At 36.4% G+C, this 23,984-nt stretch overlaps 3 protein-coding genes across 5 annotated transcripts in view; 2 read left to right on the forward strand and 1 right to left on the reverse strand.

The window, feature by feature from the left end:
* The window catches only part of BORA (BORA aurora kinase A activator), a 38,476-nt gene extending 19,049 nt beyond the window's left edge, over positions 1 to 19,427 (forward strand). For all 3 annotated transcript variants that reach the window (XM_042805809.1, XM_042805810.1, XM_032987611.2), the window contains one exon: positions 18,809 to 19,427. In XM_042805809.1, coding sequence (XP_042661743.1) covers positions 18,809 to 18,840 — 32 coding nt within the window. In that variant the 3' untranslated portion in view covers positions 18,841 to 19,427. The remainder of the gene's footprint in view (positions 1 to 18,808) is intronic.
* DIS3 (DIS3 homolog, exosome endoribonuclease and 3'-5' exoribonuclease) lies at positions 1,926 to 23,949 on the reverse strand. The gene is made up of 21 exons (XM_042805801.1): positions 23,655 to 23,949; positions 21,886 to 22,043; positions 20,959 to 21,152; positions 20,768 to 20,841; positions 19,438 to 19,602; positions 18,349 to 18,513; positions 17,314 to 17,427; positions 17,087 to 17,224; positions 15,864 to 16,010; positions 14,474 to 14,590; positions 13,547 to 13,648; positions 12,839 to 12,903; positions 12,655 to 12,739; positions 11,903 to 12,030; positions 11,336 to 11,422; positions 10,152 to 10,308; positions 8,402 to 8,616; positions 7,110 to 7,278; positions 6,517 to 6,675; positions 5,990 to 6,112; positions 1,926 to 2,265 (listed from the first exon to the last, which is right to left on the reverse strand). Exons 1-21 carry the CDS (start codon positions 23,892 to 23,894, stop codon positions 2,176 to 2,178), a joined length of 2,892 nt encoding a protein of 963 aa, XP_042661735.1. The 5' UTR covers positions 23,895 to 23,949; the 3' UTR covers positions 1,926 to 2,175.
* PIBF1 (progesterone immunomodulatory binding factor 1) overlaps positions 22,978 to 23,984 on the forward strand; it is a 124,545-nt gene continuing 123,538 nt past the window's right edge. Inside the window, exon 1 of the mRNA XM_042805805.1 lies at positions 22,978 to 23,669. The gene's annotated coding sequence lies outside the window, so the exon portion shown is untranslated. The remainder of the gene's footprint in view (positions 23,670 to 23,984) is intronic.

Genomic DNA, 23,984 nt, shown 5'->3' on the forward strand with positions numbered 1-23,984 from the left:
CAATTGAAAGGGTCAATTTCAGATTTCTGGTCTGTACAAAGGATTTATTTTTGCAAGTGTGATTACTAAAAACAGTAGGAATGTTAATGTAAAGGGGAAGAGGAGAAGCAGGAACAGATCCAAATTAGGATCTGTTTGGTATGATATGTATAATTAAGATTTGGTTTAATTTTTTAAAATAAAATTTTTTAATACTTTTTAATATGTTCAGTGATTGGAGGGCTTCATAGTATTCATAAATAATGAAAAAAAATCACTAAGCTATCTAATTGTACCCTGTGTAAGTATTTTCTTAAATGTAAGAGAAAAGGAAGAACAGAAATAAGGGAATATGAGAATTAAGGGTCACCCTAATTAAATTGCCTGTATTCTCTGTCCTGTTTTGTAGTCTTCAATTAGGTGGGAATTATTTATAACAACATGCATATTTTTAGTATGTTTGTATAATTGTTTTGTAGAAGAAACCTACTGTGCAAATTATTGTGGAAATCATTTGACTGTTCTGTTTCTCGAGTTGTACTTAATGCATTGGTTGGCACATATTGCACAAAACTGTCATTGTTTACATTAAATTAATTCTAGTGGTTTTAATGAGTCTTTTAACATATGTAAGTGTAGTGAAACAGAATAAAAAGACATCTCTTTAATACCTAAGATGCTTGAATTTTTTTTGCTACAGTTTGCAGCATCTTTCATTGGTGTATATGTATGGGCAAGCTTTTTCCCATACATAGTTAAAAAATTGGTTTAGTTATTGCAATATACAGTGCTGAATTAGAAGTGCTGTAGCAGTTATAGACGTGCACAGCACTGGATCTTGAAACTGAATTTTACTGTTAAAGCCTCCCAAGTCATGTAGAACAGTGATGACGGGATTCAAACATCGCATTCATAGGATGTAGGTTTTCTCTATTGCACTTAAACATGTTAATTATCTCCTCTTGTTGCCTTTTATTGATAAAGTAAGTATTTATTTGATCAAGCCATTTACAAGGACAGCATATAGGAAGCTGAGTGAATAGGGCCAAGTGACAACCAGATCTTGATCAACTGTGACCCACTGATTAACCAAGAAAAGCGCTGACAAGTGGCTCGTATAGAAGTTCATGAGCTGTAACTTGAAAGCTGTCTAAGGAATAGCTTAGCATATGGGGTTGCAGTTTCTTGCCTTGAGAGCTGGGAATTGGCACTAGCAGAATCTGTCTATGAGAACTACTGCATTCCCAGGTGCTGTGGAGGAGAGCTTTACTGAGATGAACTTGCAGAATGCAATAGCAACCACCTCGGAGGTGCTGTGGTGGGAGTTCAGCACTGAGCCAAGGAGCACACTTAAAATTACTTCAGGTCTCAAAGCACATAAAACACATTTTATGACTACAGAGCCAGGTGATGGAGCTTGACTATAACAATGCAGTTCAAGGCATGAAACACTTAAGGGTTCTTTTTGAGAATTCTAAATAACTAGTAATTCTAACTCACCAGCATCTTAACAGTGCAAGCTAGAATGATTCACCCCAAGACTTGTCATTACACAAAAATCCACAAGTAACACAAACATAACATGGTTTCCATCTTTTTTTTAAGGCAGTTCATCAGAGGCTAATTAATGATTTCAAATTGCCTTAAGGTCCAGGACAAAGAATAATGCATTTTTATGATATGGTTTCTCTTTCTGCCTGCATATCTTGTGTAAATATAGACAGCTGATCTGGTGTGAGAGAGAACTTTCCCAGAAGGAAGTGTAAATCAGGCTGTGGCATTTATCTTTCAAGAGTAAATTCTGTTATGACTTAAGACCTGTAACTAGCACAATTACTTCTTTCAGTTCTGACACGCTAAAGAGAATGGACTTAAGAGACTGACTTTTGTCAGGCTCTTGTGTGGCCTTAAGGTTGTTAAAAAAAAACCAAACCGACCTACAACTCTTCCTTCACTTTGCAGAAGCATTTATTTTCACTCACAAGAGTAAACTGTAGACATACCTGGTTTTAAAACTATGGTTATGCACACACATATTCTTAAAAAGTTTGTTTTTTTTTTAAAAAAAAGGCAGCTTTACAAATGATTAAAATGTGTATTTAAAAGTAAACAAAATCTGTTTCTGGCATTTTGCCCATAGGGAAATATATGTCAACACAAATAATTAAGTGACTTCCTATTAACCTTTATATCCAGCTATTTCTGTAGCTTCTTTTTCTTTTTCTGCGGTTCATTCTTGCTGCTTATCTCTGTAGACAGGCTTGCAGGCACATCATCTTCTAGTATCTACAGTAAGAAAGGAATTAGAAGTCAGAACACTTAACTCATCTGAAGCTTATGCTATCCTGATAGCACTTGAGTTCACTTCTACAGACCTTTTACAAACACTATCAACATCAGAAATTTCTGTTAATAGTAGTCATCTGGAAGAGGGTCTGCCATCATATAACTATCACAGCTAGAATGCTCAACTGAAATAAAATCTGGAAAAAGCTAAGGGAAATACAAGCAGCAGCACCTCTTCTGACTAAATTGCCAGCAGTTCTTTTGCAGCAGATTCTGTGCTGCCTTCTCAGCTGTTTGCCATGCCTCAGCAAATGCTCAGAAGGCAGCAGGTATGAATGAGGGATGAAAAGGGGTCTTAACCTAACACTTTTCATTTTGCTTTTGAAACTATCACCACTGCAGTGTTTTATGAACTGCTGTTCCAGACAAGCAGAGGCCGTGTCAGGCTCAGGACAATGCACAGCAAAAATCTTTGGTAGAAACTGGAAAAACTTTTTAGATAAGTGGAAAACAAACAAGGAACAAGAAGAATAGTGAAAAGCCTGTATGCTTACAGAGAATGACTTGTCCTGAAGGAAAGATCATTAAGCAGCATGCTGTGCTTGCTTTGAGAATAGGAAAGTGAATGGTATTCAAGCAGAGAAGAGTGAAAGAGGCTATGATAAAATACAGTTCATTTAAGTAGGGTTCATAAAACAACTGGACCAAGACCAGACCCCTGAATACTCCTCTACACTTGAGTCTATGGGCAAACCATAATGTCTGATTAGAGAAGGTAATGGGCACTTCAGCAGCTTGATGCCAGGTTATAAATTATGTGAATGTGACAACAGCATATACAAGTAGAAGAGTCATTTAATTGTATTAGGCTAACACAGGCACCAATGGTGGAAATAAACTTGCCACTGTAAGCTGAAGGCTAGGGGTTTGGCCAGCTAGTTAGGATGGCAGTGATTACGACAAGCTCAGGAGCATCGGAGAGGCTGTGAGAACAGGTATCACTGTAACAATAAATAACCTTCAATGAGTAAATGTCACAAGAAGGCTCAAGACAGTCTAGGCTTCCAGGTACCAAAAAGGCCTGTTTCTTGAAGCAACTAGTCAGAGAACCCATAAAATGGGAGAAGCAACTCTTGCCTGAGGACCTGCTGAAGAGGTTACCCACAGAACCATCCCTTTAATACTGATTTTGGTGTACTTAAAATGCAGCACCATGGTAGGAGGAAAAAAAACCCAAACCTTAAAGTGTATTACATCAGCAATAAAAAGGAATTTAATGAAGACTTTATTAAAGGGGGTTGCAAAAAGGCAAAATGCTTTCAGGGGTGAGAGGGATGTTTAAAAAAAAAAGACCTGGAGTAAGAATACGCCAATTATCCACAGAATTTCAAGAGAACAGTTAAAAAAAAGTCAATAGAGTGATTAGTATTACAAGTCAACAGATATCCTTTAAGAGAAAATCTTGTCCAAATGAAGAAATAAGTGCAAAATTAAGTTAAAATAAACAGGCAAGCATAAAAGACTGAGGAACAGTAATAAAAATTCTCAAAGTTGAGAGGAAAGGAATTCTTCCTTTCTCCTCCATCAATGGATAGCTTGACAATAATAAAAGCCTAAAGCAGATATGAACAACACATAAGTCAAAGTGTATTTTGAAGCACTGCACTCAAGAAAATTAAGACCAACATCAAGAAAAATGCTACAAATGACCATCATAAAAAAAGAAGATTTAGAACGAACTGGTAAGAAGAATATTAACAGTGCCAGGACTAGACAGTGTCCAAAGAGTTCTAAAAGCATGTATAAAACTATCAGCTAGCAATTGTTGGCAAGTACAAATCTACTTGCTTAAAATTGGTCTTAATACTAGGAGGAAATAAAGATGATGAGAAGTGTTCCCACAGAGCACAACACAAAAAATCCTGTATGTATGTGATCCTGTATGGACCTATGGCATGCTCACATTCATGCCGGTGCTTCTGTTCCTCCCAGCTCAAAGAAATCATGTATCAGAACTACCAAAACATAAAGGTGGTAAGAGAGATCAAATATATAAAATAGTTTCCAGAAAAACAAGAGCTAACATAGTGGATAACAGAAGTATATAGAATTGAGTGGCATAGGAATTGTAAACAAGAATAAAACTTTTTCAGAGTGTAGAAAATGCAGTGTGTCATCAGGTAACAGTATTAGGCATCATTCTTGAGACAAATGAAAGGATAAGTACTTTTCCATACACAGTGAACTGTGGAACCCGCTGCTACAAGCTACCGTGGGAGTCAGAAGTGTAAGCTGGGAAGAGAGTGATAAAACAAATTCACAGAACAAGACTATCTACTGAACACGAAGATGTGTATCTCTGGGTGAGACAGTATTTAAGCTGTAAATTGCTGGAAGCTTTGAATGGACACGAAGGGAATGAGCACTGTACGTGCATCTTACTCCTAGTTCCTTACTAGGAAGGAGGACTAGTAACGGATGTTAAGGATGACAAAGTATTTTGGATTAACCAGTACAGCCATTCCTGTATCAAGGAATAAGCTAAAATAACAGTACTGGCTTCATTGCAGAGCAAGGACCTTCACAGAAATTAGTACAAGGGGAGGAGAAAAAACCAATAAATTAGTACAAGTAGAAGGGATGGGGAGGGGAAAAAAAAAGAATGAGCTTGCATTAACCTTACTTTGTGACTATATTCAATGACCAAGGTGTGTCCCTCTGGGACCGGTGTCACTGCAACAGGAGTTTCCCTCACGCCCACAACAGCAGCTCTGACAAACCCCAGCCAGTGAGCGCAAGCAGTGGGCAGCTCAGCACATGAACACACAGCCGGATGCAAGATTTCTTTCTATGACAAATTTCATTATCTATTTCCTCTCTTTAAAATCATGAGGATTGCCTTCAACTCAAGCTAATACAACAGCTCAAAGATCTGAATATTTACATGTGTTTGGAAACATGATTTCTTGCAAGAAAGAAGTAACAACATTTGACTGTATAAACAAGGACCTCTTGCTTATTTTGGGTTTTATTTTTCTGCCATGATTATGGATACTAAATTACTGCAATCATCTGTTTACCAAAAAAGTCACATGTAACTTGATGAAGTACACCATCTTGTAATAACATGCAGAATACTCAGCAGGCCTGAGGTGTGAGACCAGGTGAAAACCCCAGTGTCACAGATGTACTGAGCAGCTAGAACTGGAAAGTCTTAAGACCAGAGACAAAGTTATTAGGACATTACAGTTCTTACACAAGATTATCCAGAGAGAATTTTTATATTGTGAAAGTTGTAAGAAAGGACTGCCATTTGCAGCCAGCAATTATACAGTTTCCTTCTGAGCCACGCATCACAGTTACACTGTAATTTTTTGGAGCAAAAAGATGATCCTACTGAGTTTTGGCAGATTTTCAAAAGGGAGATTTGATTACAGAACCATGAAATTCAAAAGATATTACTTCAGCAAATCATCATCTCTCCCATCAGTGGAAATATCCCTGATGGGCCCAGAAGGAAAATTTAATTTAGAACCCTTTGTTCTTTTCAACAGCCAGCGAAGGCAGACCTGTGTTTTATTGAGGGCAGATAGGAAGCAATCACTACAATCTGCTGCTAAATGATTTTTTTCTTCTGTCTTAAATTTCAATTTTATCCTATGCTGATTTTTTAAGATTAGTGAAAGATAGTATGATCCTATGAATCACAAACCTTGTGCCTTACCTTTGGTTCTACCAATACCATCCGAATTTTCTGATGTTGGATGTTGGAAGCATCTAACATAATGTTCACTTTAACTTTATCAAATACACGTAATGTTGTGTCTTCCACAGTAAGTGACGGTACCTGAAAGTTCAAATTTTGTGTAAATACTCACTGCTTACAATGCCTAATGTTTTTATACAAATAAGTATTTTTGTAGGAAATTACTGATACCTGTCAGTAAAAAGGGAACACAGATTACTGTCCTGAATGTTCAGAGTGTCATAGTATGTGGTATATACATTTTTGCTGTATTTACTCAGATAATTAGATATTAGTAGTATCTATTACAGAAACCGATTCCTGTCAGAACCTATTTATTCAGGCTTGTAAAGACTACAGTGGCCCTACTACTACAGATTAATAAGCCTGTACTTAGAAAAGCTTCTCTTACCCTTCTAAATCCAACTAGAATAGATTTTAGTAATTCTGCTAATTTACCAAATCAAAAAATAAAGGTATTTAAGAACAAACCTTATAAAACATACCTCATTGTTGTAATCCAGTCTTGGTGTTGGTTTACCTTTTTCTTCAAAAAAGACTGTTCCTTCTAACCCATACTTGGGAATCAGAACCACAACTGCATTTTTTCTTACAAATAATATATACGCATCTTCATTCACTACTCCTTTGTTTTTGAAGAACAGCTGTAACAAAAGTAAAATACATGAATAAGAAAAAAAAGCACGAGAATGTTCTCTTTTGGATAACAAATATACTGGTTTAAAAAAATGAAAACATTCAAATACAAATCTATACTTAGTGATAATTATACACCATATACTGAAAGCAGATTTAGAAAAGTCATATGAACGGTTCATAACATTACCGTAGTATTAAGCATTCATCATGTTTATAAAAACACAAAGTAAAAAGGATCCTCAAGATAACATTATTCTAAATTTTTCAGAACTAGCTGCATAATGTTGAAGCTCTTCCTCAAAGAAGCAGCCCTCATTATTAATCATTCCTGCAGACTTGCTTGCTTTTGCTCTACAAAGCACAACTCAATGTTCCCTCCCTTTGACTAAAATCAACATGAATTGTCCATAGTTAATCCTCACATTTCAGAACCACTTACCTGTGTATGGAATGCAACAGATGCTCTTTGTGCATATTGAGCCATTTTATGTCGGTAATTGAGATTTTTACACATATCCGCTAGTTTATGTTTATCTGTAAGTTCTGGGTAAGTACTGTCTGCTCCTATGGCCACTGCCAAAAGTCGATGTACAATAATGTCAGCATACCTGAAAAGATGAGATTAAATGACATATCAAAACATAACTACTTTTTTTTTTTTTTTTTAAAGTTCCTGAATATAATTTTGTTTTTATGAATCTTATAGATCAGTAAGTTTTGGTAATAATGATGGTCTACTGATAACTCCTTGTATTAATTCAAGATCAGTCTATTTGCTGACCAAAGATTCATTCTGGCTCTGAACAGTGTATTATACTATTTTCTAAGATAAATTCTTTACTAAATTCTACCAATAGAGCCTATATTGTTGAATGTTTACAAAGAAGAAACAAAGTTTTATTTTTGTACTAAAGAATGATATTTCACCACGGCAGCTTAAGCTACGCGCTCTTCCCTTTCCAATGAACTAGACAAATCTAGTGTAGAATGGTATTTCAATGCCATTGATCTGCAAAGCATAATCACACTTGAACTATCGGCACATAACTTGTATGAAAACTTCAGACAGGAACTTTCTAATATATCTGTTGGCAACTGAAATTTGCTGTTAGGGCTCCTAGAAGCTCCACAAATTATCTACATAAATGCACAGAAATTTTAAGACACTTGTAAGATATTTCACTTTAAATGTTTCTAAGGAACAATATATGACAACAATTATTTTCCTCAAATCTTAGATACTTCTTGGTTAAAAGAAAAAAAAAAACAACCCTCATTTTCCAAGGTGTATGATTTCATTACAATGCAACAGCTACAGTAGCAAGTTTCAAATTTCGCAATGTTTTTATATGTATAATTACAGTCTCCTCAAAATTTAAACACAGCTTCTACCTGAAAAATGACTGGCCAAAGTACCTCAGTCTCTGGTTGACTTATATAATGCTAACTGATCCCCGAGTGCATTTCTATGCCAGAGATATGCATTAGGGATGTACTTCTCTTATTTTTATGAGTCATTTTAAAACATTTTATTAGACCTTAGGAGTTGTAGACAGTGAACTTGGGAGCTTACATGAAGACAGATCATCATGTAAAGCCACTGCTGTTTCAACTGAAATCTAAAGCTGAAGAGAAACAGTATTTTAAATTGACAACACCACAATTTAAAATGTAATTTCCTCACAAGTAAATCACATTTTGTTCTCTGAAACTTTTGTAAAATAAAAGTACCTTCTAATAGGTGAGGTAAAGTGGGTATAAATAGGTGAGGCTAAACCATAGTGATGAAAATCATTATCCATTCCAGAGCAGAAATAAACAGCTTGCATCATGCAGCGGGTGGCCAAAATTCGCAACAGCGTATTTAGATAGGGGAATGTAGGAGATTCAGCTCTGTCTAATGATTCAGCTAAAGCCTTTGCTGAATCTGTCTTAACTTCCAAATTCTGAGAGGAGGGAAGGAAAAAAAAAAAAGTCAGGTATTGCTAACAAATATTAACAGAGTATAAGCAGAAATGTAACAGCTAATCTTAGCAACTGGCACCAGTATCACACCTAGTAACCTAATGGAATGCAACAACAAAAAAGAATAATCCACCCACGCATAGGTCCCGCCCTCATTACTACTAGCAAAAAATAAAAAGCTACGTCAGTAGTCTAGGCATTCAAAAGACATCCATTCAGAACTAAGAAACACTTTATGCTAATATTAACAATTTTTTAATTTCCTTTGATTTTTCCATCCCTTTATGGAATAAATCAGATGGGATATGAAAAAAAAAAAAGTTATTTATGCCACAAGCAAAATGTAAGCAGTAATCAACCTTGTACTTCCTCCACAAAATTATTAAAACATACTTTTGAAAACTGATTTGTAAAACTAGTACTGTATGACAATTTGTTCCCTGTTTGCCAGTGTTCCCTGATAAAAATTCAGGTAGCGTGAAAAAAACATAATGCATTTTTAATTTCCAGTCACACAAAGTAAGTTTGAACTGATCTTGTGATGAACATTCTTTCCTTCATGTACACCACTGACAACAAAGTATGATCTTGAGATCAAATTATGCCTGTGTTATGGTAAAATAATGGGATATTTATTTTAAAAGTATAACAAAAATATACCATATTAATACCTAATTTTGATGGTTGTGTCAGAATAGTGAAAAGCCACTTTGGATTATTACAAGAATGTTTCTCTATGTACAGGAATTTAGCTTTCCACATAAAACAGTACTTCAAAAATAATTTTCAGAGTACAAATGATATCATTATTATTCCAGTTTTATAGCAATGGAAAACAAAATGGACTGGGTTTGGGCTTGTCTTTTGGTCTTATACTGATAGAATTTAGGAGTTTCTCTCTTGCCCCTAGGAAAAAAAAAGGGGGTGGGGGTGAAGAGTTGAAGAGAAAGGAAATATGAATGCACACCATAATGTATCGAAAGTTAAAAGTTTATCTCAAATAAAAGATCCTGAAACTGGAAAAGGAATTTTTCTGTTCAGACTTGTTAATTAAATCAGACTCATTTCAGGCTAAATTAACCTCTAGCTGATCTAAGGAGAGGATGGAATCTATAAAGACATATGAACACATTTTCTCACTTCCTGACTTTAAGAGAGACATGCTATTTGATGTGACTGACCAATTTTTAACTACATCAACAATATACGTGATCTGAAGCCAAAAACTGGCTCAAAAATCACAAGTGGCTTCAAGAGAAGAAACAGTCACAGCATTCAAGAGTTACAATACAAAGAGCGATTTGCTTTCTCACCTAAGAAAGGATTTAAAAAGCTAAGATTTTTCTTTCCATCTAGAGGTAGTGTTACCTTGCTATAAGTACCAGCAATTTCAAAGTCTAGCTGATACACTTTCAAAATACTGCTTTCCAACCCTTATTCTTGGGTAAATGACCAACCAGAGAGAAAACACAGCATTTTATACTTAAGTCACTTAATTAGAATGGTAAAAACTTGCCTTGGACTTTGCAGCCTTCACAAGGATGTCATAATTTGATGGGGGAGGAGCGGGGTGTTTCCGGAGCAAGGCAAACTCCGGGAACTCTTGATGAATTTTTTGTGCTACAGAAACATTGGCAAGCAACATGAACTCTTCAACCATGGAATTTGTTTCTCTATCAACATAAAACATTTCATATTGTTAGAAAAGCATTAAATATTTACTTTGAGTGCTTAATGATGAAACATTCCACCATCATAACAATATTATGTAACATTAAGTAGTGGTTTTGATCTTTATACAATTAGGCAAACATTTTTAAGACTAAAACCATAACAATTATTAAGTTCCAAATACCGAGTCAGAAGAAAAAACCTAAAATATTCCAAAATAACAAATCATGTTAAAGAAAAATGCTCTATAAAATGACCAAAAGGACCAACAGACAAGCCTCTTGATTTGTTCTTAAGAGTACTGTTCAAATATTGTGCCTATGAAGTTTGAAAGCACCATGTTGCACACCATGAAGTTGTGACAGTATATGTAACAATTTGTAGATTTTTAGCACAGAAGCTAAGTAGTAGTATGAGAGAAAGTACTTTATCTTCAGAAATTGAATCAGTAGCTGTTTTTAGAACTCCTCAGTAAGATTATCTGCATTACTCTGCACAGGTGCAGTAGGTGCTCCGTTGTTCTTAATGTTTCAGTAACCTGTAACTCCAAGGTCTACTTTCTCTCCTTTGTTAATACCAGAAGATGAGTATCACAGATAAGCCAGTGGGATGTCGAGAGTTTGGACCTTAGTGCTCCTTAAAACCATAGTAAAGACCTAAGTTCATCTATGAAGCATACAGTTCAAAACTTGCTTCGTACATAGTGCAACAGAATAGAGGAATTCTCTTTTACAGGATCTGATTGCCCAGAACAGCTGTGGCTGCCCCCTTCCCTTGAAGGGTTCAAGGCCAGGCTGGACAGGGCTCTGAGCAACCTGGTCTGGTGGAAGGTGTCCCTACCCATGGAAGGGTGCTTTGGACTAGACAATCTTTAAAGGTCCCGTCCAACCCAAATCCTTCTGTAATTCTATGATTGTCCTGCACTATTATAGGAACTTTGTATACTATTAACTCAGTGTTGCGACTTAAACATGTCTTTAATTCCATCCCTGCCCTGAAGTAACTAATTGAGGAAAGTAAAATGCATACTTGAGCTCCTTAGTCTGCAGATCAATAGGATCATGAGTTTCACTGTCCATGTGGAAACGAACTTCTGGTGAGGAAAGTGTCAATGCTCTGAAAGTCAGTAAGTGGTGTTAACAAATTACAGTAAAGCAGACACAGCAGCTGAATTGCAAGCCTGTACACAACATCAGGGTTTATCATAAAACTGTGCTTTAAAATGAGAAGAAATTTTAACAATTAGCAGAAATTAAAATTGTGGAATTAATGTTCAAAATGGCAGAAATTATGATGCTGACACACATCAGTAGTACTTCCTAAAATTTCAAATGCTACTCCTCTGGCTCTATTTTTATAATGACTGTAAGAGATCCAGATTGATTAACCTTGTGAAGGAAAAGATAACATCCCAAGTTTGTATTTTTGGGGGAATGAAGATAGGCATTTTTATGCAAATCAAAATGGAAAAATACTTCTTTCAAAATATTTTTCACTGGAAAAAATGGACAGAGAGGACCATTATACAGTTTGACAGAAAAAAATAGCTAGGAAGAAAACAGGTAAAAAAGATAACGGGGACACTGCACAGTTTACCCATTATCAATTCTTCTCTTCTTCAGAATTTTTGCTAATTTGTTTAGTCCACGTAGGCTGGTAGTAACATCATCATTCATAGCTGCTGAATCAATTCTCATCTGTGCTTCGGCATATGTAAGCGAAGCCTTGAAGAAGTTAAACAAAAAAAAGACATCATGTTACATAATTGAATACTGAAAAGAAAAACATAGTTCCGTCTTGCAGAAACTGCAGTTTGCTGTCAGAGCTGGTTCACAATACAAAGCTTTACATTCAACACTAAATGCATGTCATTTTCAAAGAATAATGGACAAAACAGGACAGATCTATGCAAGATATTAAGAAATACCAGCCATTTAGAGTGTGTTTTTATGCTGATCACAGATGTATTTTATACATTAAAGGTCTAACTTTCAGACACCTATTAGACATCTACAGTCTCCACTGAATTTAACTGAAAATTATGTCTAGGTGGTATATACCCACCACGTGCAATATATATATATATATGTATGTATAAATACATTTTTATTTTTTAAATGAAACATCATAACAAAGTAACTGAACAAAAAACACTCCAGCCTCGGAGGTTAAGAACAGAGCAGAATCAAACATTTTTATTTTTAGCATTTAAACATTATTTTCCAATTCTAAGAAAATATGAAACAGACGGAAAGAAGAAAACTTTATTATCAAGTCTGTTGATCACTGTTTTTATAAAAATGTCTCCAGCTTTTTTCCAGAACTATAATAACAGTTACATGACTAACCTTAGATTTAATAATACTCTTCACAAATCTGGTTTTTAGAATTTCAGCCTTATGGTTCATCTCCCATATACATGAAAATGCAAGCCTATGAGAGGGAGAAGGGGAGGAAAAATGTCTGTTAAAGCCTACATGTAAGCGTCTGGAGTTTCTCATCAGGATCAAAGTATGGTTCATATACATATACCTGTCCACATTAGACCTCAGGGAGCATAAATTGGAACTAAGTAATTCTGGAACCATATCAATCCTCTGCAAAGAAAAGAATAAAAATCATGACTAGTTATAAGTATGCATTTTGATCTCCTGATTTGTCATATACTAAAAACTTGGAAATAACAACCATTTTTTTGCCAAGAAAGCTCAGATTTCTGAAAGAAAAGTAAGCTATTTTAGCAGAAATTCATTCCAAGATCCATTTTAAGTATCAGTTTTTCAGTAACAGCTATTTCTGAAAATAAATTGTGGTCTAAGAAGTTAAAATAACCAGGACTAACTGTACAGTTGTAATTAATACAAATCATCGGAAACAACAGATATTTAGCTATCACAAGAAAAAAACAATGGAAAGGTTAGAAACAGGCCACCTCTGCAATTTTGGATCAGTATTAAAACAGAACTCCAGTTTTATTAACGCTTCAAACAGGAGTTGAAGCGGATATTCTCCAGATAATGGGTTTAAAAAGAAAAGAAAAATATTTCTCCCTCTTGCTGTGCAGGCTAAATGAGAGAGAGCATCTTCATTTTGATAGTATTCAGCAAATGAAGTGAAGCCCAAAGGAGTCTACTTTTTTTCTTTAGTTTAGAGACTGTGTCTCTACTTCCAAGAATTAAAAGAGGAAAGCAATGAAAATCCAATTGTTTAATTATACAAAAAGCTATAGAAAACAATTACTTTTTCACACAGATATACTGTTGTTCCTCTTTTCACCGACTCCTCATCCAAAGCATTTCCTGGACGAATAAAATGACTGACGTCTGCAATATGTACACCAACCTGAAAAACAAGCATCATGTTATGCATCTCAAGAAACAGAAATAATTCTCAACATGAAAGAAACTTTCTCAAGTTTTTATTTACAACTCAGTTTACCCATTCTCAGTTCACTTCAGCAGCTCCTATATTTAGTAATAGGAATAATTAAAACCTATCATACTGACGTTAAAAAATTGGTAGTTGCAGCAATTATTCAAAACAAGGGCATGTGCACATTTAGTGGAAAATTATATTCATTACCAATGCACCTCTTCTTGCCTGGAGGCTCAAATAACCTCTCTGTTTTTCTTCAAGGTTCACTTCAAATTTGTTTTTACTTTTCTGTTTGCTAGACCTTCCATTTTGGCACACCCTGCTATTACAATTACAAATTAATTTATAAAGAAAACCTGACTAAGTCAGATATAAGGGGGTAGGGAGCTGGTGTTAAGACTGTAGTTTTTTAATGTTTGTTTGGTTTTTTTTTTAAATAAACCAATAATTCCTTAGGTGTTACAGCAGTAGCTTCCCTTTCTCTGATAGTTCCTTAACCTAGCTGTAGATATCCAAGTTTATACTGAGCTAAAGCAGTAAATAAATTCTATGTTAATTTCCCATGCCAAAAGAGCAGAAAGCAGGGTGAATTTAGAAGACACTAAATTACCGCTTCTGACCCTGATGTAATGCGAATCAACTCCCTTTATTATCACCTTGCAGTTGTGCAAACACCACTAATTTCTTTTATGACAGATCTGGACCTTTGCTCATGTCATTACCATTATTGCACTGTTTATAAAATAATGGAAGAAATAAACAAATGGCTTGATTTAAAAAAAAAGACAATACCTCTATATTTCCATTTTCTATTTCTCTATAGTGTAATGCATCATCAATATCTGTACAGCCAGGAGGATCAACACTACAAACAGACAGATGTCTTAGGTCCTCCCTGTATTTCAGATCCTGAAATTAAAAAAAAAAAAGGTTGTTTTCAAGAACACCTTCCATATCAAAGTAAAAATGATCATTTGAGAAAGGTACTTCGCATAAGATTTTCCAAAGCAACCAAGAGTGGTTTTTCCGCTTTAGGACAAGATCAAAAGCAGATATGCAGAAACTAGTGATAGAAAAAATAAGAAGATGATCAAGTACTGAAAGTTTTTTTGTTTTACAAACAGGAAGAGAAGCAATACAACCACAGTCTCCTCATAATCTTAGAATCAGCAGGACCAGGAATCAAGATTTATTTTTTTTAAAGTGAAATTTTGATTTACATCCAGCTGAACAATTTGTTTAGGATATGATTGCTCTCAACTCTAGCTTTCTAAGGTTTAGATGTCTAGGCAGTTGAAAAGAATTGCACACTTTGGAAATATCTACCTTTTTATGATGGCTACAAAAATACTTCAGATATCTCAGACTAGAAAACTTACTTTTAGAGAGCTAATTTACACAAAGATCCCTCCTTCAGTTTCCACACTCAAAAGAAAGAACAGGTAATAAAAGTAGCCCACCTCAAAGAAATTAAAATACACAAAACGCACAAACAAAAACAGTCAGCCCAGCCCACAACAAAACAAACTAGCCCATCCTAAAAACATATCATGCTTGGATTGTTCCCTGAGGACATTTTTCCACATGTTCTAAAGCAACCATTTCTCATACTTAAGCTACTGGGGAGAACCTGAAATTCACTAACAGCATTTAAAACGAGCAATTCTGCAAACACCAATTTCTCTTTCTGTAATTACTCTACTGGATTATGGAGGGATCATATTAAATTATTTTTTATACATTTGATATATGCATCTGATATATATATATAGTATCCGATATATTCTATGCATCAGATTATCTTATCGATGACACAGGCTGCCACATTTGGTTACAAAGCTATTTAGCAAGATGAAAAATTCTTAGGGATCTTACAATTACCTGCATTGTAGTCTCTCCTTTGAAAAAAAAATGGGCTTTATATTTTTATTTTTTAATGAAACCTGCAATATGTTTTTTATCTTAAGATGGCTATCCTTAACACACACAGTTTTAGCCAAACCCCCAAAACCCACAGAGGTCTTGTTTCCATAGGAAATCCAGGTGAAAGTTCACCCTAAGACAAAATGGTTTTGGACAACATTTCTCCTCTATTTTTGGTGCACTGGGATGTCCAAGAACGCCACAGTTTGATTTGAAGGAGAAGGCACAGTAATTATTACAATAATTTTATAATTGTTACCTGTTCTGTAATGTTCCATGGCATTTTTGGTAGAAAACTAAGGACAGCCTGGGAAAAAGGCTGATGAGGGACATCATGCTCAAGCAGAAGAACTTCTGTCTCTGTCTCTTTATCTCCAGCACTTCCCAAGTTCTTTACAAAATGACCCTGAGAAACAATATACATACATATATCTATATACACACATGGACATCAAGCAATATTGTTTGCTCAGAAATAAGTATTTGAGATGATTATTCCACAGGTTATTAATAAATTAAACTACACAATATTAAGTAATCTTTCTTTCTTCAGACAACTTTCTCATCTTTGAGAGAAATGTAATTTGAAGTATTTAATTGATTCAGTAGGTCTGAACTGTGTACATCCCCCTCTTTTCCTGGAATGGTACTAAATCCTCCACAGTTAAGACTGCAAAAATTTTAACTGTGGCAATTAGGTATTGCTGGAAAGAAATAACATTGCTGCATAAGCAGTAAAACTAGTAAGGTTTAATTTCTCCATGGGTTTGTGTTGTGCCATACATTCCATTCCCTAATACCACATCAACCCTACTTCCTCCCTCATGTCTCATCCCCTGCAGTAATGCTCTTTGTCCTAATGCTCCTTCCATATATTCCAACTTTCCTTCATTTCTCTAAACTTGTGTGAGTCACCTGTGCTCTCATTCAGTACAGGCTATGTGTTCCTACATGAGCCAATAGAAGCCCCTCCAAAGCCTAGTTAGTATTCAACACAAACTGAAGCCAGTGTCCTCAATTTCTCTTACAGCCTCTTGTTTATTTCCAAAGAATAAAGAACTTAATTATCTGTAACTCAGCCTCACGGGCAATTTGATTGAATTTGGCCAAACTGTTTAAAACTACTTGCCAGGACAGTGATCAGTGTGTGGATGAGCAAAGTCACAGTGAAAAGTTTGCATTTGTAGGAACACAGACTAAAACAAGGTGGTCCCTGGTTAGTCTAAATAAAGCACCTTTGTTAGCATATATATTTTCACTGCAGAACCTGAGGAGTAAGCTTCGTAAGTATGATAACCCATACCTGGGTTTGGGGGTAAGAGTAAACTAAATCATTTATTGACTTTCTTAACTTGCACCATCAAATGGCATTCAAAGAACTTAAAATTCACATTTTTGAAGTTACTCAGCGTTGCAGATAATAAACATCTCACCTAATACAAAAAAATCAGAGATAGTTCAGAAGAAAATGCTTAAACTTACATTAGGATACCTGGAATTCCTGGGCCAGCCATCAATAGCAACAATTATTCTTTGTCCTTCCAACGTATCTGCTTGTCTTGTTTCTATTCGAATGCGAGGAATTCTGCGATCAGCTGGTGTAAACAAATGGCGTCTTGCCTATTGACAGCCAGAAAAAGGAACAAGTAATTTCCAATTAAAGAGGAAAAAAATAATCTGCACTTACAATAACTGGATTATTTCCTTACCTCTTTGATCTGTGATTTGGAAAGCATGCCACAAAACGGTCGCCAGTTCCGTTTTATAATGCCCACTACCTTTCCTGTAGGTCTCAGCATGTCCTTGCTAACAGAAGTCTTCAGCTGGTAGAACACACAACAGTTAAAAATACAAAACTGTCTGAAATCATGTTAACAAGTTGGACTACAGCATTTATATCAAACCTTGGTGGTCACATCTTATGTGTCATTATAATGCCATAAATTCTATTATGACTTCAGAAACTGAACTATGCGCCTCCCTGTGCTTTGCATGACTTTTAATATTTTTAGTATGTGTCATGACTACCCTGTTGTGGGATTAATGGACATCGTTTCAGGAAAAAAAAAAGAACAACAGAAAAACACTGAAGAAATGATGTCTTGTCCTACCATCTCTGCTTACTCCACAACTATCTCCATTTTCTTTTACAACATATTATTTTAAATTTTAGGAGCCCTGTTACATTGCTTTAAAATTATCCAGTAATTCTAAACACGATAATTAAAAAAACATTCCCATGGAATTCAGAGGGAAGATCATGTTTTTGAAGAAATGCAAATATTTGTTGAACAGGGTATATACATGTGTGTGCACTGCATGCACATTAGGCAGAATTACTACAAGAAGCTAAAGAATATTTTACAACTGGCTCCAAATGTATGCATTGCCTACAAAAGCTGACCATCATCGTGATACAGCACTTGCTCCTACTCTAGCAAATCCTAATCTAAACATCGGTATATAGGTTTACATTATTACCTGACTAACACTCAGAAACTTTTGGGTTTATTAAGTTTAACAAAGTAATGTGAGAATTTCTGATTGGGATTAATTAGAAAGTATTAATTTTATACATAACCATGTATTTAACATAACTGTGGAACTACAATTAAGTTCTACAATTTCCATATCCACAATAGTATAAAAAAGGATGTAGAACTCTAAAGCCTAACACTGTAAGGGTACTGCAGATTTCATCTCTCTCAACATAAGAGTTCAGTAAAGAGTTATTTATTTCATACAATGTTTTCTCTCTCCTCTTCATTTTCAATGTCGTCTTCATTCTGGCCATCATCTTGCAAGACCACTGAGGATGGAGCCACCCATTCATCTTTTGCCAACAGCTCCACAGCTACAATATCTTCATGAACTGCTCGGTTTAAATGTTTCAGTCCCTGTATAATTATCTGGATTTTTTAGAAAGCAAAATGGAAATGCAAATATTCATGGATGACAGCAACAGAAGACCCAAATCAGAGCAGTATAACAAAACAATATAGATGTGTAACAGGCTTTGTACTCTAAAGAACATTTGAAGGCATTTTTGTGATGCATTTTTTTTCCTCCGTCTAGGTTGCTTTCAGTGCTTGATGGTATTATTTCAGGATTCCAATTGCCTCTGTAAAAATAATTCGGTTTCCCCAGACACTCTTTTTTTTTTTTTTTTAATTTAAAAATCAGACAATCTTCCTACTTTTGCAGGCTATGGTGTTCCATACACTACTCAGAAATAGGAATAAAAGAAATTGAGAGCCAGAGAAGCACCTCCAGCTGCCACCACAAATAGAGAGGGAGGAGGCAACTCCTGCAGCGTCTGTACAACCGTTCTAACAGAGAAACCAGCTGGCAAACATATGGGTTAACTGTTTGGAGGGAAACAGGCCATCTACTCATCAGCAGGCACAAAAATAGCAAGGGAAATAAAGCAAGAGAGCCCCACAAAGGCTCACCAAAGATTTTCTGAAAAATACTCCTGCAAACTTGTCTCTCTGTCTCTCACCATTTATTTCAAACTAATTACAAAAAAAAAGGTTTATATTAGAGTTAATTAAAAAACTATTAACAACTAAGATTCAGCTTTACTTTACCAAATACTTTATGAAAGCACAAAGTGTAATTTTAAATACATTATCTTTTCAAAAAGAGCACAGTCAGCATTTCAGTAGTCTATATACATATAAATGAAAGTAAAGAAAAAAGTCAGAAAAAACAAAGAGGAAAAATTACTATAATGATCCATACTAACATATGTCACCATGAAATAACTGCATCTTAAGCCATTACTGAGGCAAATTAAAGTTCACAGCATGAAGGCAAAATGAAAAACTCACCTCTTTTTCTTCAACATCTCCATGAACCCAAACAGTAGCTTCAAGATAATTGTCTCTGCTTGCCCTGTAAGTTCCTTGGAGGTAAACACCAGATTTTATTCCTTGCTGCAATTTGCTAAGAGGAATATGTTCTGGGAAAATTATTTTTCCACTTTCTATTTCTTTCTTTCAATTAAAAAAAAAAAAAAAAAAAAAAGGAAATTTTCAATCTTTTGTATTCATGATTATTCCAAAACCAAGCTCAGAAGTATGACACTCAAGCTAACACACTCCAAAATTGTAACTATGTGTAAGTATGAATATGCACAATAATGAAAAAACACTATTAAGCAGTAATTTCTCAAATGAAGCATAAAAAGCATAAAAAAACATAGAAATGTGGCAATTCTAGGAACACCTCTTTTTCTTTCCCTGTTTGCCTGCCTGCAGTTACTTACAAAAATACTGCACAAGTGACATACGCTTTTATGTTGATTTGGATATACTGACTAAACATATACCTAGTGAAGAAAATACTAGCATACTACTACATAGTAAAGAGTACAACACACGGTATAAGTATGTACCATAAGCTATATGAAACCTTATGAAAATACACTACTGTAACTAAACTTTGGAGTGGAGAATTATTTAAAGCTGAATGAACTACAGCTAACAGCTGAGAACATCAGCTGAGCTCTCCACTTTCTTCCCACTCTTGCATGTCCCACTCTGTTCTGTAAGAAACAATTCTGATGCAATAAACCTTCCCATTTTCTTGGTGGTGTCAGTTTTCAGCTAGGTCAGTCTTAGGTGAAAATATAAGTCTTGATTCTGATAAACACAAAGCACAAGGAAATAGAAGAGGATGTAGCTCATCTTTGAGCTGCAGCCTGCACTTACGTCAACTGACCAGAAAAATAAGAGCTTTTGATAGAAAATGCTTTTGACAATAACTTAACATAAACTTTCAAACAACAGATACAATACAAAGATCTAAATGGTTTGCAATACACACATCTGTAGTTTTCGTTTTGTTTCCATCATTTCTAAAATTTATACACTTTCTTTAACCAACTGTTATTATTCCCATTTTCACATCAGTTCTCTAAAGCAAACAGATTTTTACAAATAACTAAATACCTACTAATAGGTATTTAAGAAGCAGTAAAAACAGCTGCAGTATTTCCTTTTTTCTTTTCATCTGTCAAAGTTATATTGCCAAAATGATGATAAAGTCCAGAGTGCTCAGATTCTGAACTGATGCTAGTAGCCTGACATACAGTGTCCAATAATATACTGCAAACCATTTGTCATTAATTTATTTTTGTAAGAGAAAATAAAAGCATACCCCATCATCAGATACACAAGCAAGACGATCTACAAGATCAGGACTAGATATCAAGCTTTTTATATACTCCTCACCTACAAAAAGCAGACACATAAATATTTATGCAAGAGATGCACGGGATTTAGGTATGAAGAGACTGCTGAGACTGTGTATCTGAGCAATAAATTAAACATACATTCCACTTCACTTACAAGTATAAGCAGTTATCCCTTCCTCCAGAGCTTTCTCCTTATTAGTTCTGTCATTTGTTAAAAAGATAACTTGAATTGGCTCCTCATCCTCTATTTTCTTCAAGTGTTCATTGTACCATTTTACCGCTACCCGAATGGCTCTGTCATTGCGGTCGTTAGAAGATTCTCCTTTCCTTTGCTCTACGTATGTTTCTCTATGTAAATAAATAATTAAAAGGGAGGGGGGAACAAAACAAATACCAACATCTATCCATCCTTACAAAAACTTTTCAGACAAACAAGAACAAGGCTGTAAAGCCAACAGAATCATTTCTTTACCGATTTTTAGAACATGTGTAACACTATAGGCCACTGAAGGGTCAGGAGACAGGTAAAGAAAAAATAGGAAGGAAATGTTAATTTCTAATACAACCATCTCACTGACAATTGAAGAGGACTGCATTCAAGATGCTAGAACTATAGATTTGCAATTCCTAGAACCACAATACTGCAGTGTTGGAAATTACATGTGAGCACAAATAAAGGCAAATTAATTGCACCTTCACTTCTTTGAGCTTTCTGTCACTGACTAATAGATTTTTTGCATTCCACTGCAGACTAAGCTGACAACATTAATAAAGCATTGGAGTATGTTTAAAAGGGACAGTAAAACTCCATTGCTCAATTCCATTGCTCAAGTTAACAGTCTTGTCTGCAAACTATTCAACGTTCCAATCACCTTTTCGTAATACACATATGCTCATACTAATTATAAACCAGAAAAGCTCTTGGAAGATGCAACTACTACTCAGTAGGATTTCTTAGAGGTATACAGTTCCATGTAGCCCAGTCAAATTTTTTTACCTAGTTCACATGTTCCAGTTCTGTTTTCCAGTTTCTTTTACTAGACATCAGTACAACTTTATTATACCCTATTCCACACCTTACCTATGATGTTCATTGGTAAAAGAATAGAAATGTTTTTCAGGATTTTGAATCACGTCCCTAATTCGCTTATATACTGGTGCACTCCGATTTCTGACTTCTTGTAAGACTGTCTGCAGCACAATGACATTCTTAATAACAGGATCTTCAAGTATATCAATCTGAGGAACAAAATGAAAATAAATCAAAATTGTTGTTTAATTCTGTTCAATAACAGGACTTGAAATATTCGTTTGGTTAATACATAAAAATCTAACGTGAATAATGAGTTGCACTACTTCTGCCTTTTTCTCTCACTGCTGGGAGACCGAACAGTGTATCAAGCTGCTTCTTCCTGCTTGTGGGCAAAAAGTTCAAATCGGATTTTCCAGCCTCTTTGTGACCTGAACTTTGCTGGCGCCAAATTAAGGGCTTATTCTGACTTCCACCAAATTCAGCCACAACATATGCAGGACTCCAATCAAATTTAAGGCCAGGTGTACACTAGAAATTTTATTTACATAAAATGTTTTTTTTTAAATTATAGTCTTCATAAACAAAATACATCTATGCACATTCTGACAGTAATCCAATGTAATTTAAAGACTGTCTGGCATATGTCTCTGTGAGCAATGCAAACCATAAAATAGTACCTGACCACTGTTACACATCTAACATGGACGGGCCTGTGCACGTGTAGGCTTAAATTCCCCGAAACCAATCCCACTGATGCACTGTAATTTTAATTTCTGCAGATTCAAATCAACTGGAGTTGTGTTAGCTGCTCTTCACCTTTTCAAAGACAATTTTTCTGGAGGAAATTTGTTTAAAATTTTTCAGCACTTTTGTTTGCCAACTCCTGAGAGCAGTGGTGTGCAAGAGACACAAATGTACACCAAAAATCCATGCTCCTGTCAGGAAAAAAAAGGTGAGCTTAATTTCATAAACTTGTGTCAAGGAACTGTGCAACCCCACCTCCAGAAAGAGACAGCAGTAAAACTCTATTAAAAACAATGCCAGACCAAGTTTCTCTGCACCTCATATTCAGATAACTTAAGACTTAGAGCCATGCTCATCGGGCAAAAAAATTCAATATTATTTTACGCACAAGCTAAATTACCAGCCCATGGCTTTCTGTTGCAATCCTGTTCCCGTTGCTAAAGGAGAAGGTAAACTGTTACTGTTACCGTGACTTCCTAATCCCCGCTGCCCCAGTTCACGGCAGCATAGTCTGGCACATTCTCAGGGAGCTCTACAGCACGTATATACAAACTTTACCAACAAACACGAAGAAGTCCATGGGTAACAGGCTGAAAACATTCTTCGACTTCCTGTTTTGGGAAGAAAATCCTTACTTGCAACTTTTGGGATGAGTAACTGCTAAAACACGCAAGCGCTGCGCTCCTCTGCAGCGTAAACCACATCGGCTCTCTTCCCCCGACATTTCCTACCCATACCAGACTCTAACAAACAAAAAAATCCTCGCTGTTCTTCACTCCTACCGTTCAGGCAGCAAAACGTAAAACCGGAATCTCGTCTAAAAGCAGATGCGACGCGGTGATGCTGAAGGCCTCCTCAGCAGCGGGCAAAGAAGGAAATAAAGCCTTCAGGGCTCAAGCAGACACAAGCGATAAGGGGAAGGCCTCAGCCCGCCTGAGCACTGCTAGAGGCGCCTCTCCAGGAGCGGTGCGTGGATCCCAGGCCTGAGGCGGGGTGCGGGAGGCCCGGCCGGGCCCGGTGGAGGGGCGCGGGGCCCCCCCCGAGAGGCAAGGTGCCGCCGAGGGGCCGCTCACCTGGTGGAGGAGGAGGTTGGTGTCGGGCAGCAGGTAGTGCGGAGCGGGGCAGAGGCTGCTGGCGGGGCCGGGGGGCCGCGGCTGGAGGCCGGCGGTGGGCGCGGAGCCGGCGGGGCGGGGCGGGCAGAGGCGGCACGCGGCGGCGCCGCACGGGATGTCCTCGCGCAGGTAGTGCTCGCGCACCACCTTCACCACGGCGCCCGCCCGCGTGCGCTTCAGGAAGGTCCGCGAGGTCAGCATGGCGCGCGGCGGCACGCGGGGCCTGCCGGGTCGCTCCCCTTCCCCCACTCCCGGCCTCGGTCGCCGTGGTGATGGCGTCGCGCGGCCCCG

The sequence above is a fragment of the Tyto alba genome, unplaced genomic scaffold (genome assembly GCF_018691265.1).
Source record: "Tyto alba isolate M040663 unplaced genomic scaffold, T.alba_DEE_v4.0 Super-Scaffold_45, whole genome shotgun sequence".
Lineage (NCBI taxonomy): Eukaryota > Metazoa > Chordata > Aves > Strigiformes > Tytonidae > Tyto > Tyto alba.

Bases quoted from the DNA above. Each gene is read 5' to 3' on its own strand.
- DIS3 (XM_042805801.1), bottom strand. From the start codon at position 23,894: ATGCTGACCTCGCGGACCTTCCTGAAGCGCACGCGGGCGGGCGCCGTG. The intron at 14,591-15,863 runs GTAACAATTATA...TTTTAATTTCAG, and splicing joins CATGGAACATTACAGAACAG to GATCTGAAATACAGGGAGGA. The intron at 6,113-6,516 runs GTATGTTTTATA...TTGAACTTTCAG, and splicing joins GACTGGATTACAACAATGAG to GTACCGTCACTTACTGTGGA.